At 40.7% G+C, this 24405-nt stretch overlaps 1 protein-coding gene across 15 annotated transcripts in view; it reads left to right on the top strand.

Moving 5' to 3' along the window:
* Positions 1–24405, top strand: part of DST (dystonin) — a 478114-nt gene that overhangs the window by 55377 nt on the left and 398332 nt on the right. For all 15 annotated transcript variants that reach the window (XM_073905137.1, XM_073905154.1, XM_073905136.1 and 12 more), the window contains exon 3: positions 8536–8736. In XM_073905137.1, the coding sequence (XP_073761238.1) occupies positions 8536–8736 (201 nt within the window). The remainder of the gene's footprint in view (positions 1–8535; positions 8737–24405) is intronic.

Below are 24405 nucleotides of genomic sequence, written 5' to 3'. Positions count from 1 at the left end.
TGTGTTAGGGCAAAGGATGCATGAGCATTTCTTATGGATCTCTTGGGAGAAAGAGCCTGGAGTCACTTTAAACCCTGTGTAAGAGGAAACCAGGAAGAGTGATAGGAGTTCATTGAAGTGGCCCTGGTTTTGTGACTAGAAGTGGCTTAGAAGACTTTTTAATCATCTGAGAATGACCAGAAAAATTATAGAGTCTACACAAAATTTTGGGTAGCAGTGGGAGAAAATGAACTCCTCATGGTGGGTTTAAGGACAGCAGGGAGAGAGAATATAGTTGTTTTCTGCGTGCATCCTCTGATCTCTGCTTAGGTTAATCTAACAGTTATAATTAAAAAGCCCTTTAAGCTCCTTAAAGGAGGTGTATCTCCAGTAGTTTCAGCCTCAAAGTCTCCTTTTATTCTTTTCCCTGCCCCAAACGTGGAGGTCATGTTTTGTGTGTTACGCTCATTTGGGTGCAGAATCAGAGACCGACTGTATTTTAGGGTATGTTATAAGGATATATGTGTCATTTAGTGGAATTTAAGAAAGAGACCCATAGTAGGGTCTGGCTTCACAGAGATGAGTGTGGAGAGCTGGTTGTGGGTTCAGGGCCTCACTTCTCGCTGTGGTGAAATGCCTGAGGTGTGACTCAGAACTACTCCATTTCTGCTATCAACCTGTTTTTCTCTCCTCATCATGGTTTCTGTGCCCTGTTAGTGTTAGCCTGTGCTGGAGCCACAGAGCTTCCATCAGGCCTTCTATGTCCTTGTCACCTAGAGATTGATCTGCAGATCAGAAGCACGGGCAGCTTGGGAGCTTGTTAGAAATTCAGAATCTCAGGTCCCACAATCTGCATTTTAGTAAGAATCCTTGGCTATGCATATACATATTGAAGTTTGAGAAGCCCTGGTCTTCAGAACGACTTTTTTTCTTTCTCAGTTTTAACTTCTGTGCTAAGTGGCCCGGGCTTTTGGTATTTCTCTATCAAACTGTCAAGAGAAGTACACAGCCCAAGTATCAAGACCCAGCAACCATGACCGAGAGGAGTGGGGTGCTTTCCCAGGCAGCAAGAACTGTAGGTAGGGTATATGTCAAGAAGGGAATGATTGACATCAGTGAGAGATTTTAAAAGATTCCTCTTTACAAAACTGCATTTAAGTTACAATTCATTTGAAAAATCGTCAAGGCTCTCTGTCATCAATCAGAGCTTCTGATCAGCAGGAGCTAATAACCAGTTAATAGACTATCAGTCAATATAAAAGAAACACTGTAGTACTAACCTGTGAAACCTTATGTAAAATAAGGATACAATTCCTTAGATGTTTTAAAGATTAAAAATTGATCTCTTGCTATCATCACACCTCTAGGAACCAGTGATCTATGCCAAAGAATGATGGTTAGAAAATAAGACTTTGAAAAGGTAATATTTTGTCCCACTATCCCCTATTTGTCAGAGAATACATTCTCTCTGAAAACAAAAATGTAGCCCTAGATATAGTACTTCTAATACTGCCCATAGTGCAATAGGGGACAGTGTTATTATGACCAGAATTACTGACTAATGACCTAGCAAGGGGCAGGAGATGGTATTAGAGCAGGGATTCTCCGTGTAGCCATGGGATGGTAGCATCAGCATTATTTGAGGATTGTAAACTCTCAACCCCCATCCCAGATTTACTGAATTAGAAGCTCTGAGGATGAAGCCCAGCAGTCTGTTTTAATCAGCCTTTCTGGTGGCTCTGATTTTTTTTTAATCACCTTTTTTTTTTTAAGATTTTATTTATTTATTTGGCAGAGACACAGCGAGAGAGGGAACACAAGCAGGGGGAGTGGGAGAGGGAGAAGCAGGCTTTCTGCTGAGCAGGGAGCCCAATGCGGGGCTTGATACCAGGACCCTAGCATCATGACCTGAGCCGAAGGCAGACGCCTAATGATTGAGCCACCCAGGCTCCCCGGCTCTGATTCTTTTTTTTTTTTTTGATTTATTTTATTATGTTATGTTAGTCACCATACATTACATCATTAGTTTTTGATGTAGTGTTCCATGATTCATTGTTTGCGTGTAACACCCGGTGCTCCATTCAATATGTCCGGCTCTGATTCTTGATAAAGTTTGAGAACCACTGAATTAGGGTAACTCCCATAGGAAACATACACTTTAGTGGCTCAAACAAAATAGAAATATACTTGTTAGTCATTTAAGGGTGGAGTGGGTGAACAGGTTGGCATAGTGGCTTCCTCCATGCAGTTATTCAGGGATCCAGGCTGATAAAGTCACTACCGTCTTCAATATGTGACTTTCCAGTCTGCTCTGAAGGTCATCCCAGCCAAAACAAAGAGCATGGAGAAGTGGTGATGGGAAGTATTCATGGGCTAGATCCAGAAATGGCATACATTTCTTATGTCCATATTCCATTGGCTAGAACTCACTTCTACCTAATGGCCCTACCTAAGTGCAAGGGAGGCTGGGAAATGTCTAGCCTAGCCTGTGCCCAAGAGAAAGAGGCAAGCATGGGTTTTGGTGAGCAGCTAACAGTCTCTGTCATAAACTCATTTCTGAGATTTTCTGTATTGGGGATCTATTTTATGCCATAAACCTCTTTGGCAGTCTAGTGAAGCCCATGGATTCAGTCTCAGAATGTTTTTAAATGCATAATGTTATAGGTGTGTGTGTGTATGTGTATAATTATAAAGGAAGTCAATTATATTGAAAGATGGTTAAAAATTATTAAAAACATTTTGGGCAGAGCAATATATGTACTTTATTAATGAATTAAACAATAAGTTCTATTGGCAGATTTGTTAACTACTGTGATTTTGAAGTAATGATGATTATAAATGGTATCTCAAGATATCTGCAGCCACTATAATTAAATATGTAAATATATTTGATTCCTTTTGGTGGCAGAAGTCACTGATACTGGCAAAAATATCAGGTTTATAGTAGTCTACTTTTGTAATTGAGTGATATGCTAAATTTCAAGTAGAGGTCAGTGACAATAAAGACATAATTTTTCCCCATCCAAGTTAATTGGCTATCCTCTTTGCTTTGAATTTTATCCATGGACCCAAGAACTTCTGCTATACACTTTATTTCTAGCCTTGGATGAAGAGAATCATAAAGGTTTTATGAGGTATTATTATGTACTTTATGAAAATATTAGCTTATTATCATAATATTGTATATGGTAAATTTGTATCTTGTATACCTATCAACTTTGGTGTTTCAGGTATAGCAATAACACAAAAGCAATTCTATTTAAATGCTCAATGATTCAATGTGTTAAATTTCCATTTGTTCAGATGTTTCATCAGTAAGCTGGATGGTAGTTTGATCTTATCTAACAGTAATTCTTACCTGAAAATGTTAACTTTTTCAATTTTTTCTTCACTTACCTAAATTGTTTTTTTTTAAAGATTTTATTTATTTATTCATGAGAGACAGAGAGAGAGAGAGAGAGAAGCAGACTCCCAAGGAGCAGGGAGCCTGACGTGGGACTCGATCCCAGAACCCTGGGATCATGACCTGAGCCAAAGGTAGACGCTTAACCATCTGAGCCACCCAGGCGCCCCGCTTACCTAAATTGTTTATAGACCTTTTCTTGTTTTAATCAACCTGCATAGATTTCTAGGCATTTCCTTGGTGCCCAGTCCTGCAAATATATGTGGAACCCTGTCTCTGAATGCGTTACTGCCCTATATGTAGTCTCTGCCTCACGGCAGAGTGTCAAGGGCATCGGTATTGGCTTGGAGTTAGATAGATCCGAGTTCTGATCTGGGCTTTTCTAATTGCAAGTTTTTGCTTTATGTAGATTACTTAGCCCTGATGAATCTCAGTTTGCTCGCTTAGGCAGTGGATATAATAGGCTTAGCCCCTAAGTGGTGCTTAGGAAATTATAGCTGTTAATGTCTCCTTTTTTATGCTAATCTACACAACCAACCTAGTTAAATCTGAGTACTCAACCTTTGAGGAAAATAGCTAACCATCTGAAAGCATCACAGAAGAGTATACATTGGGGTTTTTGTTTGCAGGACACAGAATCTGTCATAAACCAAAAGAGAATTTATTAGAAATATATGGTAGAACTCACAATCAAGACTGAATATCTGGTTAGAACAGACAAAACTAAGCAGCTTCAGAATGTCTTTGGTGTAGCCACTAGACTGATGAATTCCTACTGATTTTTTTTTCAGTCTTTACATCCGTCCATTTAATATTCAGTGTTCCAAGCAGAGAAACCAATTGGTTGAGCCTTGGCCATATGTCTACTCATTAACTATATGGGTCATTCAGAGGCAAGATCTAGTGTGATGAGGAGCACTCTGTATCAAGACTGTGTATTTTGAGAAGTTATTACCCCAAAGGCGCTGATAAAATGGGATGGCCTAAAAATGGCACAGGTTCACTGCTGAGAAACTTCCAAGTGTTAATCACCTATTGGTTAAAAGGTATCCAGGCAAGATCAAGTGAATAGAGAAGTGGACTTTATACTGGCACCATCAAGTCCTGTTAACATCTGTTAAGAACTTACTGTTTTAAAATAAAATTTTCTTCTATTAAGAGTTGTGGCTTTTTTTATAGAGTATTTAGGACAAGCAAGTTTAATAAACCTAGGACCTACAATTCTATGCAGTAGTTTAGGAAAATAAACAGGGTGACTGCCCAGTGATGACTCCGTGTAGTTGATGTGTTTGTAGTCATAACTACGGGTGAATTGCTGCTGCAATATCTAGGAAATGAAATAGTAATGATAATGGTGATAATTTATTGACTACTTCTTGTTATATTTGTACTGTTGTGAGTATGTAATGTGGATTATCTCATTTACACACCATCATAACTCCATGAGAGAGGTATTATTATATGTATTTGACAGATGAAGAAACTGAGGCAGAGAAGTAATTTGCATACCTATTCCATGATAGAGCTTACATTCGAGCCCATATAGATTGACTCACTAGAGAGTAAATGCTCCGGATTCTCTGGAGCAAAGAACTCTCCCCTGATTGATCAGGGGTGGTTGGTATCTCAACAGGACTCATGTGTGTCTGTCAACAAGGCACACCTATGGTGTGACTCATTTTCCTTTTATATCTGATTAATAACACACTTTTGTCTTTAAGAATATCTTTTATGGGGCACCTGGGTGGCTTAGTCGGTTAAACATCTGACTGCAGCTCAGGTCATGACCTCAGGGGTCCTGGGATTGAGCCCTGCATCAGCCTCCCCACTCAGTAGGGAATCTGCTTGTTCCTCTCCTTTTACCCCTCCCCCTGCTTGAGCGTGCACGCTCTCTCTCAAATAAATAAATGAAATCTTAAAAAAAGAATATCTTTTATTCACACAAGTGAAATACATAATAATCCTAGCCAACACTTATGTATCACTCCATGCCAGATGCACTTCTAAGTATATACATTCATTCATTTATTCATCTCAGTAGCCCTATGAAAGAAGTCCCAGTTTTCATCACCACTGTACAGATGAAGAAATGGTTAAGTAACTATTCAAGATCACACAGCTAGGAAGTGACGGAGGCAGTGGTTGAGCCCAGATAGTCTGGCTGCAGTTGTGTACTATATACTGTAATGCTTATAAAAAGTTATTTAAAAATAGTGCCAGTGTATTTGGCTATAATGGAAATCACAGAGGCCTCCATGGTGGTGTCAGAAATTTAAAAAAATGTGAAAGTATAAAGAAAGTGTAAAGAAAGTGACTGAAGTTCAGGGAAGGAAGGATGGTTTAAACTGTTTCTAATGTTTATTATCATAAGTAATGTAGTACCTTAAGTACCTTCACACTTGGTAGAATCTCTTGAAAGTAGGTACAGGGACGCAGGTTTACTAGCTACTGCTGTCCAGAAGGACTGCACCAACCTTAATCTTTTTTTGAGAGCATCACATTAAGGGAATTTTATGGAGTTTTCCCCCCAAGTGTTTTTAGAATTTGTAGGCCAATAAGAAGTATTGGTAATAACACAAGTTAAACAAAATTCAGTTGCTTATTATTCATAGAAACACAAGAGAAGGAGCATCTACTTCTTACCAAAGACATATACTCACCTCACCGCACTATGACAGGAGCTAGTATGTCAGCAAATACTTGGTTAATTCTACCAGTGCACACATTTCTGAGCTAGAAAGATAGCAGGGGATGTGGAAGTTAGTGCCACCTAATGGTAAGACTGAGCTCTGACTCCTGGAGGTTCTCAATCTCAAAAGCACAGAATTACCAGAAGAGCTTGTTAAAAAGAGGTTCTTTTGTAACATTGTGCGTCAACTGTACTTCAGTAAAAATAAATAATTAAAGAGGGGTGCCTGGGTGGTGCAGTCGGTTGAGTGTCCGACTCTTGGTTTCAGCTCAGGTCATAATCTCATGGTTGTGAGATTGATCCCCGTGTTGGGGTTGTGCTGAACGTGGAGTTCGCTTGAGATTCTCTCTCCCTCTCCCCCTCCTGCTCATGCTCTCTCTCTCTCTCTAAAGTAAATAAAGAAATCTTTAAAATAAATAAATAAAGGGAAAAAGGAGAATGACAAAAAAAAAAAATCCCCAAACCAAGCCAAAAATTGACACTTTGACCTCATCCTTAGAGATGCTAATTCAGAAGGAAGCAGAGGAGAGGGGAGAGTGTGCGTGTGTGTGCATGTGTGTGTGCGTGTGTGTGTGTGTGTGTCTTGTGTGTGTTTGGGAAGGATGTCCAGGAATATGCATGTTTAAAAGGCAGCCCCACGTGGTTGTTGATTCTGACGGTATGGTCCTAACTCTGCTCTAGGAGGCATTTTAGGGATTGGGACAGCTCCCTCTTCTTAATCCTCTTCTCCAGCAGCTGCTGTAGTATCTCTTGGTTATGTGGGAATGGTGGGGATCTTCTGGGACTATTTTGGGTTGAAGAGGATCCAGCAGAGCTTGCCCACAGAGAAGGGATGGGAACAGGCCAGTGTTTTTGGGGATGAGGGAAAAGCACCCAAACAGTGACCTCAGTTTTTTCAAATCCATTTGCATTCCCTCCTTATTGATTTCTGTTGACCTCAGAGCTACTTTTGACTCTGTGGGTCACACCCTAATTTTGGCTTTTTTCTCCTTCTTCACGTCCTTCAGCCTGGTATTCAGGGTCTCCATAACCAGACTCCAGACCTTCTTCCCATGTCCCTCAGTGGGAATCCCCCTGTGCACATTAATCTTTCAGTATCTCATACTGCTTCTCCCCCTGAAATTCTTACCCTCCATTTTTTATGCTTTTACTGCAGTCTGTAAGTTTTTTTAGACATCTTTTAAAAGTCCGAAGACCTTTAGGGCCCTTGGGTGGCTCAGTCGGTTAAGCGTCCGACCCTCGATCTCAGCTTAGGTCTTGATCTCAGGGTAATGAGTTCAAGCCCCATTTTGGGCTTCATCCTTGGCATGGAGCCTACTTAAAAAAAAAGTCGGAAGAGCCACAACTGCACTGAAGTCCTTGGGGCATTTAACACACTCTACCCTCTAATTTCCCGCCATATCTCATGCATAGCTTATATGCTTATCCTAGTATGTCATGAAATAATGTTTCCTATTGCTGCATAAATATGTTATCCACCCATCCATTATTTTACTTATTCATTCATTCCTTATGTTGTTTCCCCTGCCTGGAATATAAATTCTATTCATTCTTCAAATGCCACCCACACAACGAAGCCAAATATAGACTATTTTCAGCTTCATTCATTGATTCCTTCTCTGAGATCTGCCAGCACTGTGTCCTCAACTGCCCACTTTAAATCTTAATCACACATGCCAGCTTATACATGAACTGCTGCTCTTCGGGAAATTGTAAGCTACATGAGGACAGAGACTATTTTATGTAATTCTTTGAGATTTTCCAAAATCATATTATTTCCAAATGTGTAATATGGCTTATTTTTTTTAAAAGATTTTATTTATTTATTTGACAGAGAGAGAGAGAGCATGAGCAGGGGGAGTGGCAGACAGAGGGAGAAGCAGGCTCCCCGCTGAGCAGGGATCCCGATGCGGGACTCGATTCCAGGACCACGGGATCATGACCTGAGCCGAAGGGCAGATGCTTAACTGACTGAGCCACCCAGGCACCCTGCATAATATGGTCTAACTGAACTTGTACTCTTTGCTTTATGGCATTGCCTCCGTTTAGTTTTGAATCTTCACTTTTTGGTATTTTATAATGATGCTTTACCTTCCTGCTTTCCTGCCTTCAGAGTCTGCTCTCATGAACGTAGAGTGACACCCACCTAACAATATTCAGCCCTCCTCCTATACCAAGCTTCATGCCTAGGTGAAAATACCCTTCTTCACGTGTGGTCTGATGTATATACACATGAGTAAAGCAATGTGCTCACCCACTGGGCTTTTTTTTTAACTGGCTTTACCGAATTAAAAGCATTTTTTTAATGTTGAGCCTCCTTCTACATCCATGCTCCCTTCGGGAATGCAAATGATCTCATTGAGCTTGGTGACTTTTGGAGCTCTTTGTAGAAGTAGCCCCAGAGACTCACCAGAAACTAACTGAATACACATCTAGATTTGTTTGGGTTTGTTTTCCGCCCCAGGGATTCAGAGCGAGCCCTCGGCATCTGAGAAGGCGTGCAGCGGCAGCCGCGGCTGCTCGCCTGGAAGAAGCCAAGCCCGTGGTGGAGGTTCATCACCAGAGCGAGCAAGAGATTTCCGTGAGGAAACGAAGAATCAAGAAAAATAGCCGAGTCCAGCCAGAATTCTATCACTCTGTTCAAGGTGCTTCAACCAGAAGGCCTGTAAGTAGAGAACTTTTATAAGAATTTTAACTCCATGGCGTGGTGGTTCTTTTCCGTTTTAAGAACTTGTCAGATTGGATCATCTGGTTATTCTGTCGTGATCCTCAGCAAGTGCTGTGAACCCATAGGAATCCCAGGAAGGAGTGTGATTTCATAGAAAGCACCGGGCCAGAGAGGTGTCCAAGAGGCCAGAGGTGGTCACTGCAGACAGGGTGATTTAAAAATGGGTGAATTCTGAGCCCCTTTAGAGCAGGGGCCACAGAGTCCACAAGCCGAGGGGCAATAATGATGAGATCACAGTTGGTGAAGAGGGGCAACAAGAAAGCTAGTATCAGCAGAAGAGAGGCAGAGGAGGGAAAGGTAAGGCTGGGGTCTGGGCTGGTAGCTGAACCCTACCAGAAGGGGGCTGTCGGGCTGCTGACGCCAGTGTTGCCCTCTGTACCAGCCAGGGTGATGGGAGGGGTGCAAGCCTTCTCAGGTGTGGCCTTTGTTTTGGACCAGGGCAGCAAGCAGTACTGGCCTTTTCTACCCATGCGCTCGCAGTCTCTGTGGGCTGCAGCGCTACCTTACCTAGGAAATTCGGGCTCACGTGGGAGCTGGTCTCCACCTCCTGACCACATTGTTCTATGTGCTCTGGTATTTTTTCTCGGTTCGGGTTCTCACACATGGACTTTTTTATCCAAGGTTGTGATGGTTAAGGATTTGCGGCTTAGAAAATGCCACTGTAAAACGTTCTAAAAAGCGTTTCACAACTGCAATAATGCTACATTGCTTTAGCACTTGAAGGAAGTCTCCCCGTGGTTCACTCCTATGTTGTGGGGAGCCTATTTTTGTCATTTCTCATGCCAACATAGGGGAACCAGCAAGATTTGGCTTGATAATAGGTTTTTGTAAATTATTAAAACAAAATTACCCTTCTGTGGGGGTAACTGCTGCAGGCACAGTGGAGTTTGCTAGAAGGCCAGGAGAATGTCTGACTCAGTGTGCCGGCCAGTGACAATGGCAAGAAGCTAAATTCCTTTACAGAAAAGGTCCTGTGTGTCTTTGACCAATTGTAAAATAAGCACATATTTAGAGATGAGAGTCTTCTTTTCACGATTTAGTGAAATAAGCTATGTAGAATTTGGGATCTATGTGGTATCTACTATGAGGTGGTAGGAAAAGTTATTCATTCAACAAACATAAGCTTTTTTTACATAGGAAATAAGGGATACACAGATACATATTAATAGCTGACAGTTATTGAGGGCTCACTATATAATAGGACTCACTTCACGACCCTATGAGGTAGCTGTTGTTATTATTCCCATTTAATGGATGATGAAACAGCAGCTCAAGCGTATAAATAACAGGCCTAGGTTTACCTAGCTGTTAGTGGCAGAGTCTAGGATTTGGATCTAGGCAGTCTGATCTAGAGCCCAAGCACTTAGCTCTGCAGTCTGCTACCTTCCTGTAGTTCATGGCCTCTAGGAACTCACAGCTGAGTCTGTGGACTGACATGCAAACAAGTACATCGGATGCATGTCTGTGTTGTGAAAATGCTGTTGTACAGTTATGAACAAGGCACCAGGGAAGCACCCTGTAGGGCCAGAAAGATTTACAGAGAAGCAGACGCCTAAGGTGAGTCCCGAAATGTGAGTTTATCAGGTGGGAAGTGGAGGTGGGTATCTCTGATGAGAGGATCATGTACAGCAGAGATGTGAGAAGGTCTGGCATTCTCAGAGAACAGCTGGAGGTGGTGCTGGTAGATGAGACTGGCTGGGTCAGGCAGGGCTAGATCACCAAGGGATTGTATATTATGCTAAAGAGTTGGCTTTACCTTCTGTGGAGGGCATCTGTTGAAGGTAGGGAGAAGAGGCATATTGGTTCTCTCGCTCAGAATCTGGCTAACTCTTTGCTGCTTCCAATCTCCACATGGGGTTCAGGTTGGTTGGGTGGTTATCACACTTTAGAAACCCTCAACCTCCATTATTCTCTCATGAGCACTGTACGTAACTGCCTTGGGTAATAAGAGGTAGTCCTCTGTGACTTTGAAATTGGTATCCACTTTGTCCTTGAGTGCCTATCTTCTCTCTTTGTTTTCCTGGTGAATTACAATTCACCTCTTAAGACTGACTCATGATCAAGCAGGAAAGTCTTGTCTGATCCTTCCTATCATAGTGAGATACCTTTTGTTTTGATCCTCAGCACTTTGTACAGATCTCCCACACAGCAGTTATCCAAGTGGAAAAAATCAGGCTCTGTAGGAAAATGGACATGGGTTCAAGTTCTGCTCTGTGTATCTGGCAGGAAACAGGTGGCCCGCTAAGAGAGTTTAACTGAAGAGAGTTTAACAAAAAGACTATTTACAGAGCTGTGGGCAGGCTAAGGTGCCTCCCTAACCTTCAGGTGGAGCCTACCCACCTACCACTCCCAGCCTGAACAGGCAGCAGATAGCACTGGTCTTACTGGATTCTGGTAAGAATTGCTGGGGCCATGAAAGACCCTTTCATAGGAATTGTGACTGAGGAGTGCGGCCACAGCCAGAACCTAGGGAGTCAGGAAGGGAGCGGGGGGTGGGGGGGTGGGGGCGCTCTCTTAGGTCCTGCTGGTGCTTTCCACTGACCCAACCGAAGAGGCTTGGGTGATGCACATTACAGAGACCAGCATCCCAAGGACAGAGCAAGGGAGAGGTGGGCAGAGAGTCTGAGAGGGGACAGGGACAGCGGAAAATAATAAAGAATATACCAGGTCACCTTTGCCAGGTTGTTTAATAACTCTTTGAGACTCTGATTTCTTACTGTAAAGTGACAATAACAGTAGCTACCTCATGGAGCCATGAGGGTGATCTCAACTGACATGGAAATAGATGGCACAGTCACCTGCTTAGAACAAACAATAAGTGGTAATTCCTTTTCTTCCTTTCCTACACCTTGACTTATTTGGGGGTTCTATCATCTGGTCTAGAATAGCTCCTGGTCCATGGCATCTGAGTGCATTTTATTGAATAAAGGAATGAATGATACTTGCACATGACATATAGCTTAGGCATTATAGGAATTCAGAGAACAGAGAGCGTTACCCCTCCTCCCTGCACCCCCCCCATCCCCATGGGTGGACAGGGGATAACTACTTCACAGAAGAGATGGGATTGGGTTGGGCTTTAAAATACTGGCAGGAATGGGGCACCTGGGTAGCTCAGTTGGTTAAGCACCTGCCTTCTGCTCCTCTCTCTCTCAAATGGGTAAATACAAAAATATCTTTAAAAAAATAAAGATCTTTAAAAAAACTGGCAGGCATGCAGTAGGCAGTAGAAGTTAGGCATGATGACTGGAATAAGCAAAAGTTCTGAGAACCATTTGACTGGTTGTGGGGATTTCCATGAGAGAGAAGTACAAGGTAGAGCTGGAAAAAGAGATTGGGGCCAGAATACACTTTAGACAACCACTGGGTTTAAACTTCATTTTCTGTGCTTCATGGAGATACTAGAGGAGCATGATCAAAGCACAATTTTAGGAAGACTAAACGTGAGCAGGACGAGTCAGGAGGGAACAGGACAGGGGTCAGGTAAGTAACTAGGGCAGCAGTATGGATGGGAGGTAATTAGGGTCAGGGCTTGGCCCTAACAGGTGACATTCTGCTGTCATCTGGTGATCATTGCTTCTGGGGAATTGAAGGATGATGACCTTTGTTCTGACTTCTTCAGAAGGAATTGGAAGGGAGAGAGAATAGAGGCATGAAACAGCAGTGGAGGCTACTCTGTTGCTTAGGGCAAAAATTCTGGAGAGTGTTCTTTGGGGCAGGTAAAACTCACCTCCTCCACCTGTCTGCATCTGCTAGGATCATTTGGAGACTGGAAATCGTCAGAGTTGGTGAGGAAGTTGCTGGCACCTTATCTCACATGATTCCTGTTCAGCCTCCTGTAATCTAATGTCGTCTGCTGACACGTTCCTGTGTTTATGCCATATGTGGACTTGAGCCCAGGCCTTGTGCCTTCCTCTTCTGGATTTGGTCAGGTGCCGTTGGTAGTGCCTCACCAAGTCCAGAAGACACGTGCCTAAAGCCTGTGCCTTTCCTAAAGTACACATTTGGAGACAATCAGTGTTACCATGGGTTGCCATGAGGTCCACTCTGACTGTGTCTTGGAGATGCAATAAAAATAAATCAGCTATGGTGATTTAGGATTATTTGAATGACTGTATATGAATCACTCCAGACATTTTTTTTTTAAGATTTTATTTATTTATTTGAGAGAGAAAGAGGAGAGGGACAAGCAGACTTGGAACTGAGCACAGAGCTGGATATGGGGCTTAATCCCATGACCCTGAGATCATGACCCGAGCTGAAATCAAGTCAGAGGCTTCACCGGCTGAGCCACCCAGGCTCCCGTGCAGATATTTTGAATCCCGCAATCTGAATAATAAACAGGCCTGAGAGTAAGAAAGGCTGAACTCGGATGTGGCTGTGAAGTAGATGGATCAGAAGCTGTGACAGTGCAGTTTCAATCATCTTTCAGTGAGACCAGCCTCTTGATGAAGCGGGCCACGGGCCATGTGGAATGCATTATACTTTAGCATCTTTGGCTGCTCTAATCTATGTACTTTTTCTGAATCCATAATTTATACTCAAATGTGCCTGTATGCATTTGTAATAGAGATTACTAATATAAACTTCATTAATAATATATGCACACTTTATTTTACTCCTTTGGAATGTTTTTAAGGGTAAGTTAGCTAAAAATTTATCCTGATTTTTCTCTTAGTAAATTTGTCTTGGGACTTTTGTTAAGACATGTCACTGGAACACCTAAGGAATTTTCTACCACCTTGGAGCAGAAAAGATACTTAGCTCCCCATCTCCATTTGTTCTTTAGTATTTTGACATTACAAAGCATTTTGTGTGTGTGTGTGTGTGTGTGTGTGTGTGTGTGTGTGTGTGTGAGAGAGAATCCTAGAGTTTTTAAACCTTCTCATCATCATAATAACACATAATGAACAAAAGCTCTCACATTTACTGTACGCTTACATGTGGGCAACACATGGGCATTGTTCTCATGTTTCCCTCTTTTTTTCTCATTTCATCTCCCCAGCACTTCTCTGGGGTAGGTGCTCACTTTCCAGAAGGGAAAACTTGTAAAGGTCACACAGTAGGTAGATGGCAGAACTATGATTTAAACCCACGCACCTTGACTGGAGCAGTTTGAGAATGGAGAAGTTCATATGATCATATTTTTAGTGCTAGATGTTTATCTTAACCCTCATAATGCATTTTAATCACAGTGAGTCTCAGTTTTCCTACCTGCATAGATGGTAGAAATGATACTTAAAGCTGTAGATAGGCTCCAAACCTCATTTTTGCCATGCATTTTACTGACCCTCTCTTTTTGTGGTAGGGAGTAGTAAGGGTCTATCTCTCTTGCCCTCCCACGTGAACCTGTTAATGTATAACAACACTTAGCCCCAAGAGGTATTTATGTGTTTGTGTTGAGGGTGGGATGAAGGGAAATTAAAATTTTAGAGCACTTGCAAATAGTCAGGCACCCTGAGTCCATTCCTGTTACATTTTGCTGATTCCAGTTTTTTGTACTCTACATTTCCTTGTGACTTAGAATTTCTGAGACTTTCTCAAGGAGGTACATCCCAGGTCACAGCCCAAGCTGTAGCTCGCTCCCCCTGCTGGCAAAACTTTGGCCCATGAAGCTCCCACCACTAGTAACTAACTAACTGGATTACTGAACCTGATAATTTTGACTCAGGAGTTAGTGGCAAATTTAGCATAGATAATTGGTAGTCCTGCTTTCTGAAATGGTGAACACTGAGGAAGAAGCAGGTTTGGGTTGTTGGGTGGAAATCAAATTTCCAATTTGGATATGTTAAGTTAGAATTATCTGTTAGAGGGGTGCCCAGGTGGCTTAGGCGGTTCAGCATCTGACTCTTGGTTTTGGCTTAGGTCGTGATGTCATGGGTCATGATCTCATGGGTCATGAGATTACGCCCTACATCAGGCTCCCACTCAGGATGTGCGGGGTGGAGTCTGCATGAAGATTCTCTCCCTCTGTCCCTTTCCTCACCCGCTTGAGTGTGCAGACGTGCATGCGTGCTCTCTCTCTCACATAAATAAATAAATCTTAAAAAAAAGAAATATCAGATATCTTAGTGTCTGAATTTCATGGAAAACATGAGTCTGGATTGCGGGTCATTAGTACAGAAATGTTACCAAATTCATGAGACTAGATGGGATGATTCAGGAAGTGAATGTTAATAGAGAGGAGACTTGAGGACTGAGCTCTTGGGGTCCTCCAGTATTGAGAGGTTGGGAAGAGCAATAAAGCTCTCTTATAACTTCCAACACTTCCCTTAGAAATACAGATGTAGAGAACAGTTTGGTGGTTGCCAGAGGTGGGGATGGGAGAAAAAATTGTACACACATCTGAATGCGTGTGTTGTTGTCAGTGACACAGACAAATAAACCCTACATAAATATATACACACACACATAAGAAATACAGATGCCTTAAGAGATGGGTTTAGGGCTCTTGAATTTCATTTAAGGGTATTCATCTTAGGCCAAGAAAAGGCAAACTCAGGTAGAAACTAGAGAAAGTAGCAGAAAAGGATTTCCCAAGCCTACTGATTACTCTTTCCTGCTCCTTCTCCTACTAAACCACTTCCTTGACCTCACCCTTCTTTGCCTTCTGCTGTTGAATTTTGGTTTCCAGCCGTGGGGAAAATCTCTGCTTTCCTGATTGCAGCTTAGGTCATTGTAAGGCTGCAAGATATTTTGGAAAATTGCATAGTTTTAATTTTTTTAAAATTAGTAGTAGCAGGATTTCAGGGCATCTTTGTAGTTGGGAACTTGCTGCAGTGTGGGAAAGCTAACTACACATCCTTGATCTCACTGAAAATATAGTAGGATGTTTCTCTGTTCCTTTCCTGCTTAGATTATTAAATAGTCTTCCCTTTCCTTTTGAAATATGTGGGGCCAAGCAGCTTTATTTGCATAACATTAGGACACTTCCCTTCCTGTGGAAGGCTTGACTGTATAGCTCATACCTTACTTTGGCTTAATTAATTTGCAAATACGAAGCTTCTAAAGGAAATGTTTGTTTTCTTTTTCTCTTTGGAATTCTAGAGAGTGAATTGAATTAATAAAGTCAAATTTCTTTTACTAACTGCCTCAAAAGGATTTACTGAATTATACCCCTGCAACTTACTGAGTCTGCTGTGTATTACTATGCCTCCCTTACATAATCTTATGAAAGATTTCGTTTACTATAAATTTGCTAACAATAGGTGTAAGAATAATTGGTGCACAGAAGTATGCAAGGTAGGTGGACTGCATTAAATGAACAGTGCTAATACAGGTAGAATTTCATTTCTCAATTCATGAAACCAAGATTAATTTGGTGAAGAGATTCATGTGCTTTGCTTGGAGAAAAAGAAGCACATCTTTCTAACTTGTGATTCTTTCCTAGGTCAGCATTTTGACTACAGCAAGGCCTGTTGCCATTCCTTTTAAGTCTTTCTTGTACTCCAGGTCACCTATTGTCTTAAAAACTTTTAATTCTTTCAGCTCCAAGCAAAGGAAGCTTCAAGAAAACTCAAGCGTTTGAGAGACTGTTAGATACCACTTATCCCTCCAAAGTTTTCATGAACAACTGTGGATCAAAGGACTGAAAAGAAAGCCCTTTCAAAGGTGGTCTTTAAATGGTGCTGGGAAATGTGGGTGGGCATAAATTCCTTTATTTTAAAGTAGGACACTCTTGTAGCTTCCTTTGGAACTCTGCTTGGCATTTAACAGCCCTCTTTGAGGTGACTCCTTGATCTTTGTCCTCAATCCCATGGGTTCCAATAGAAGACCCTCCCTGTTGTAACCTCTGTGAAGAGAGTGCAGCTTGACCCACTTGCTACTGTGTTACTGTCAGTCCTTGTGAAATCAAAATGTTAAAGTTTGAGGGGATCTTAGAGCTTTTATCTGATTCAGAGGTTCTCCTATGCAAGATTCTCCTTTGTTCCAGTCCTTTGAGTGATAAGATCATCCATTGTTAGATAGCTCTAAAGTAGCAAGTTAATTGTACTTGGAATAAAAAAGCTGTTTGTTTTCTGAGCTCATGGTTCCATCTCTCTGGACCTTTCTTTTTTTTTTTCTCCCTGGACCTTGCTACATATCATTTCTCAACCTTTCTACATATCACCTTTGTTGCACTTCCCCAAACCACCTCCTGGTGAGCATAAGGATCTGTCTGGTTTCTCTCAGTAGTGCCTTCCTCCTCCCACTGCCCCCTGGGTGTCAGGTGATGAGTGTGGTTCAAGAAAATCAAACTACGGGGGTGCCTGGGTGGCCCAGTCGTTAAGCGTCTGCCTTTGGCTCAGGTCATGATCTCAGGGTCCTGGGATCGAGCCCCGCATTGGGCTCCCTGCTCGGCTGGAAGGCTGCTTCTCCCTCTCCCACTCCCCTTGCTTGTGTTCCCTCTCTTGCTGTCTCACTCTCTGTCAAATAAATGAATAAAATCTTAAAAAAGAAAAGAAAATCAAACTATGGAAACTGAACATATCCAGAGAGAGCTTAGTTTGTGCCTTGGAAGAAGAGAGGTCGGTTCTGGAAATGACAGTAATGTTTCAGGAACAGTATTGCTTTGCAGTAGCACTTTGTAGTTAAATCGTACCTTCTATTTTTTTAAAGTATGTTCATAGTCATTATCTCGTTGAATCTGCACAACCAACTTGTTCATTGGGTAGGGCATACATTGTTAACCCAATCTGACAAAACTGAGTCTCAGCAAGTAAGGGACTGACCCCAAGTCATCGGTCTAGATAGAGGCAGACATCCCTTATCCCTGTAATCTCTTGGGTGAGCTCTAACTCAGATAACATTTGGGGAATTCGGTGAGAAATTTCAGGGACAAGAATATAGATTCCAGTAGACTGTAGGAATTATTCATTTTCTCAACCTGATTCATTCCCAGGGAGTATTAGTTATCTATCTTTGAGAGCCTGCTCAGTGTGCATTGTCTCTGCTGGCCACCCTAGGGTACCAATGTATTGGCAAGTCTGCTTTGGTCCAGTACCACCTCGCTCATGCCACAGCCTGCACACATCCTGCTCACCGATCAAATGGTAAAGTAGGTAATTGACTGTGATGCTGGGGAACATCACCAACTTATCAGCATCGACTCCTACTACGTGCAGCTCAGCATCAGCTCAGCATCCTAAGATAAAGGAAGATTAGATACTTGATTTAGTCTGGTATTAAAATTAGGTTGAATTATTATTGTGCATTGTTACTGGGAATGTAAAATGGTGCAGCTGCTGTGGAAAACAGTATGGTAGGTCCTCAAAAAATTTAAAATAGAATTACCATGGGATCCAGCAATCCCACTTCTGGATATATAGCCAAAAGAATTAAAGCAGGGTCTCAGAGAGGTATGTGTACACCCGTGTTCATGGCAGCATTATTTATACCAGTCAAAAGGTAGAAGCAACCCAAGTGTCTGTTGACAGATGAAAAAATAAACAAAATGTGATATATACATACAGTTGACCCCTGAACAACATGGGCTTGAATATGTCCACTTACTTATAGGTGGATTTTTTTTTCTATAAATATATTGGAACATTTCTTGGAGATTTGAAACAATGAAAAAACTTGCAGATAAACTTGTAGCTTAGAAATACTGAAAAAATTAAGAAAATTTAGGAATTATTGTAAAAATACAGTATATAATAGATATAACATACAAATATATTCTAATCAGCTGTTTCTTATTGGTAAGGCTTCCAGGCAACAGTAGGCTATTAGTAGTTAAGTTTTTGGGGAGTCAAGGTTATACATGGATTTTGACTGCATGGGAGGTTGGTGCTCCTAACTCCTGTGTTATTCAAGGGTTTACTGTACAATGGAATATTACTCAGCCTCAAAAAGGAAGGAAATTCTGACACATGTTACAATATAGATGAAGCTTTTGGGCATTATACTAAGTGAAAAAAGCCAGTCATAAATAAAGAATCCATATTATATGATTATGCTTCTATGAAATACCTAGAATAGCAAAGCCATAGTGACAGAAAGCAGAATGGTGTTGCCAGGGGCTGATGGGAAGTGAGAATGGGGAGTTGTTTTATCAGAACAGAGTTTTAGTTTCGCAAGATGAAAAGAGTTCTTCTGGAGGTAGATAGTGGTGATGGTTGCACAACAGTGTGAATGTACTTAAAACTGTTGAACTGTACACTAAAAAAGTGTTAAGATGATAAATTTTGTATTCTGTGTATTTTACCACAATTAAAATGAAATTGAGTTTAAACACAACTGCAGGCAAAGGGGCAGAAGAATAACAATAAAGGTTAACAGAATAAGGGCTCCAATGATAAGAACATCAGAGGGGATATACATTTAGCTTGTCTTATTTTATTTATTTATTTTTAAGATTTATTTATTTGAGAGAGAGCGAGAGCCAGGGAAAGGGCAGAGGGAGAAGGAGAGTGAGAGAGAATCTCAAGGAGACTTCCCAGCAGAGCAAGGAGCCCGACTTGGGGCTTGAGATCATGACCTGAGCCGAAACCAAGAGTCAGATGCTTAACCGACTGGGCCACCCAGGTGCCCCCATTTAGCTTATTTTAAATAAAATTATCATGAAGTATGAGAGGCACAAGGTAAATAAGAGGTAATTACAAGTGGCAAATGCCAAGAAAAGGACTTAATTGCTAATGGGAGGAAATGTCCTTGTGTGCACAGTGTGGGAATGACTATGGATTGAATATCAGATGTCAAGACATACTTCAAATAAGTGAAATGACAGTTGCTATCATTACTCTTAAAAAAAGAGAAACTACTTAGAATGTAAATTCTTGTCAGGGTTTTAAAGGCTATTGTATTATTTTCATATGAATTAAAACATTATATTAGAATGAATAATATTGATCTAAAACAATGTAAAATTGATATTAATTTAAAAGATTGTATTATTTCATGATTAATTTCTGTTCTGTTTCAAAAAAACTTGAGAAACTTGGGGCACCTGGGTGGCTTAGTGGGTTAAGTGCCTGCCTTCACCTCAGGTCATGGTCCCAGGGTCCTGGGATCGAGCCCCGAGTCAGGCTCCCTGCTCAGCGGGGAGTCTCCTTCTCCCTCTGCCTGCTGCTCCCCCTGCTTGTGCTCTCTCTCTCCCTCTCTCTCAAATAAATAAATAAATAATCTTAAAAAAAAACCTTGAGAAACTTTATTTAGCAAGTAGATATTTTGATGTTAGGAACCAGGATTTTCAGGGGGAGAGAGAAGAGATGCAGATATAACATCAGAGAAGTAAACCCCTGTAATCCTAAACTTGAGATGGAAGTCTCAATTTGAGCTCATAATGAATGTTTTCATTGAAAGAAGCATTTCCTTGTTCTGTCCACTGAACAGGTCTAGGAACAATGACCAATCCAGTAGTAATGCCCATATTACAGTACCCTAATATCATTTCTTATGGAAACAAAACTAATGCTGTGTCTTTGGTGGGGTTTTTCAAGCAGAGCCTGAGGAAGGGACATTCTTGTGAAAGTGATTTATTGAAGGAGAGCTCTCAGGAGGAGAATAAGCAAAGCAGGACAGGGCAGGGGCAAAAGCTAATCAGCAAGGACAAAGGCTAGGCTGCAGACTAGTTTCAGCCTGGACTTACCTTGGGCTCTGGTGCACAAATTGCACTCTAGAGTTACTCTCAACTTGAAGTGACCCTTTAGTCCTTCAGTTCAGTTAATCACTGGCCAACGGCTATGAGATGGGGATGTGAGGAAGCTGGGTTTAGCCCAGGGGAGTTCTTTGAAAAAGGGACCGATGTAAACCATTAGCAGTTAACACTAGCAGCAGCTGGGAGTGCCCTGGCTGGGTGGAGGGGATCTAGTTGGGGCATCTGCAGCAGCCTTCACAGACTTCTAGGAGAAATGGCTGATCCAGAAATGGAACAAGAAATATAGAATGAACCTGGCATATCCTGTCAAACCAGAAAGCAAGGAAGCATCAAAGATTACTGAGGTCTTGTCAGAAAGACCAGGAGCAAACTTGGAGAGGTTTTACTGCCTGATCAGTAAGAATAATGATCACAGTGGATTGACATACATCAATATATTTAGAATCCATGAATTTATGGTATTAAAAAACCCCCACCTAATTAGAATGACCTTTGGAGAATGTTGAATGAACCAAGTCACTTTTCTGATAAAATGGTAAAGGGAAAGGAATCAAGCATTATCCTGTCGTTGTTATAAGAATTATTCTATATGGTAATCAAATAGCTGTTGAGGGAAGAAAGCATGATGAAATTCAAATGTCACCATTTTGCAAACCCTGATGAAGGAATGAACCAAGCCAGTGATCATCAGTGACTTCTTACCCCACAGGAGAGGCAGCCACACATTATGTGCCTTATACAACGCTTAAGAAATATTCTTGCAAAAAACACTGAACCTATATCCAATCAGACCACTAGTTCTAATTAAAGATTTACACAAAACACAGAGGACAGAGGAATATGTTGAACAATTCACTGAAGATACAGTTAGTAAAATCCAGACTATGGGAAACCTTGGGAAGGACAGTCCAATTTCTTCAACAAACACATTATAAGAAACAGAAAGCAGGAGGGGGGTAATCTATAGATTAAAAGAGATTGAAGACACCTATTGATTAAATGTAATGTGTAGGCCTTGTTTGGATGAACAGACTGAATGTAAAAGAAGAATTCTTGAGAAAATGGGGCACTAACCAGATATTTGATGATATTAGAAAATTGATATTAATGCTTGAGATTGGTAATGGTATTGTGATTTTGTTAAAAGTGGTCCATATCTTTTAGAAAGATACACTAAAGTATTTAGTGTATTAATATTAATATAATATTAAGATCTCTGGGACACACTGGGAATCCAGGGGAGTGGAGGAGGAAATGTGTGTGGGAATATACTGACCAGGACTTTGTAATTGTTGAAGGTGTAAATGGTAGTTCCTTAAACTTTGCTATTGTATAAGCCTGAAATGTCCCATAACGAAAAGGTTTAAGACATTAAAAAAAGTGAAACACATATTTATGTGAAATTTATATCATCAATACTTTGCTTCATCAAGTCCCTCTTGTGGCTTTTGGTTTTCATAGAGTGAGCCTAAATCTTTGTTAATAATATTTCCAGATTTCAGATATTTACTATTAGGTTTTCAGAAAGACAGAAGGGGGCAATATTCCCATGGCTATCTTTTGATGCTTTTTATTTCTTTTATCTTTTAACAAAGGACTATTGCTTATTTGTTAGCTTTTTACTGAGAACATTTTATAATAGCATGTTAGTGAGTGGTGTAAAAAGTGTGCTATTATTTAAAATTTAACAAATAATGTAAAACAGGTGAAGAATTATTTAGGCATATTCTTCCATTTTAACATCTAAAGACCGATTTTCACTGTTTTTTTTGCTATTTTTGTTCTTTGTAGATTTATTGATATGAAAATAGAACCATTATTAAAACAAAACTGACCCAAGACAACATGCCATCATATTGCTTGACTTTGTCTTGTGGCAAATCAAGCGATACCTAGTCTTAAAACTTTTTTTCATGGTAAATAGAATTCTTCCATTGCGGTATTACTTTATTCCAGCAGATTATACTTATATCTTCTTACAGAGCTCATGAAATTTTGATGATGGTGGAAATGCAAGCTACTGAACTATCGATTTTAGTTAATCTTTAATATTGACATCACATTCCATTATGTGACTCTCTATTCAGGAGATGGTTTTCCTGAAGGAGAGTTTTTGCTTTCATTTTGCTGCTCAGACGTCTACTTTTCTTTGCTTAAATAGAGAGGCGAACTGATGATTTACACATTTCTAGCTCTATTTAAAGCTTACTTAAGAAAGCGTGAAACTATTAGGGTACTTTAAAATTATCTGTGAATTTTACTTTTATATTAGCTCTATTAGAAATGGGCAATGGATAGGGGCACCTGGGTGGCTCAGTTGTTTGAGCATCCGACTCTTGGTTTTGGCTCAGGTCATGATCTTGGGGTTTTGAGATCAAGTCCGATGTTGGGATCCATGCTCAGCGGGGAGTCTGCTTGAGATTCTCTCCCTCCCCCTCTTGTCTGTCCTCCCCACTCACTCTCTCTTTCTCTCTCTCTCTCTCTAAGTAAATAAATAAATAAATCTTAAAAAAAAGAAATAGGCGTGAATAATTGAGAATGTATTTAGCTGCTTTGCCAAATGCAAGAAAAAACCCCCCAGATTAGATTAAATATCTAATTGTTGATCTACTTTTGAGTTGTGTTACTATTTTCAGGAGTAAAATACTGAGTATGGTAGGAGAGTTTTAGAATTCTGTGGCTCATGGCCTGCTCCTAAAAATTTAGATGATTCCTTTTGGGACCCCTGGGTAGCTCAGTTGGTTAAGCATCTGCTTTTGGTTTAGGTCATGATCCTGGGGTTCTGGAATCGAGTCCACATTGGGCTCCTTGCTCAGCGGGGAGTGTGCTTTTCCTTCTGTCTGCTGCTCCGCCTGCTTGTGCTCTGTCTCTCTCTGACAAATAAATAAATAAAATCTTAAAAAAAACCTTAGATGGTTCCTTTTGTAATACACAAATAAACCTGTGGTTTGAAGTGGGAAGATGAGTAAATTGGGTATCAGGCATTGTCTGATACTTTTGGCAGTTTTTAGTGTTTGCTTTATATTCTAAGTTATTTTCACTCGTTCCTTTTATTTCCCTAGGTATATATAACTTTGAGTAAGAGAGTGTTTTATATTATAAGGCATTGTAGAAGTATTTCTTTAGTTGATGTTTTAAAATGTCTCTAATTGTGGAGCCAGATAAGTTGAAAAACAGAATAGTACTGCTTTCTTAGAAACGTACTAAAATTGTTTTTCCAAAGTCATTTCTTCATAAGAGTTCTATCTCGCATTCTGACTTTAATAATGAGAAGAATTATGTCCCCTGAGGAGAAAGACACTGTGCTTTGTGTTCTAACCCTTAGCCCTAGGGCATTGTGGAATTTCAATAAATTTTTAATAATGAATCTCTGCTCTGCCTTTTTCCCCGAATAATTGTTTAGCCATCATGGACTAGGAGAAAGTTGTAAGGTGAGAAATCAGACTGAGGAAGAATACAGGAAAGGGAATTCATAGGCTCAATTATTGTAGGAAATTGCCAAGTTAGATTGTATTTTATAAATCCAAAACAACCTTTCTTATTACTCTTTTGAAAGTTATCTATTTATCATAGGGACAGAAATTAACTTTTTAAATTACATGCTGTAAGAGCACCTGGTTTATTAATGGGTTGGGCCCCTCGAGTTAAGACTTAACCTTTCCACAAATATAATGAACAGTATGATGGAGTGGCTAAGAGGGTGTATTCTGGAACCACACAGCCTATGTGAGAGTAAATTCTGGCTTTAACATATATTACCTCATATTGCCTTTGGGTCCTGTAAGTTATTCAGCTTCACTGTGGCTCAGATTCCTCAACTGTAGAAGGTGGATCATAACTACATTATGTCGTTGTGCAGATTCATCTTTTCAAGGTGCTAAAAACCGCACTTGGCATACAGTGAATGCTTTATCTGTTTACCATTATTACTTATATACAACCTAGCTATGGGACAGGGTTCTAGATGTATTGGCGATATGGAGGTGAATAATATAAGGTCTCTGACTTTAAGGATGTTAATCTTG

Source organism: Callorhinus ursinus, unplaced genomic scaffold (assembly GCF_003265705.2).
Source record: "Callorhinus ursinus isolate GAN/ISIS: 27379988/994484 unplaced genomic scaffold, GSC_fseal_2.0 scaffold22, whole genome shotgun sequence".
NCBI lineage: Eukaryota > Metazoa > Chordata > Mammalia > Carnivora > Otariidae > Callorhinus > Callorhinus ursinus.
The sequence above is the reverse complement of the archived record's forward strand: the minus strand, read 5'-3'. Positions and strand labels throughout refer to the sequence as shown.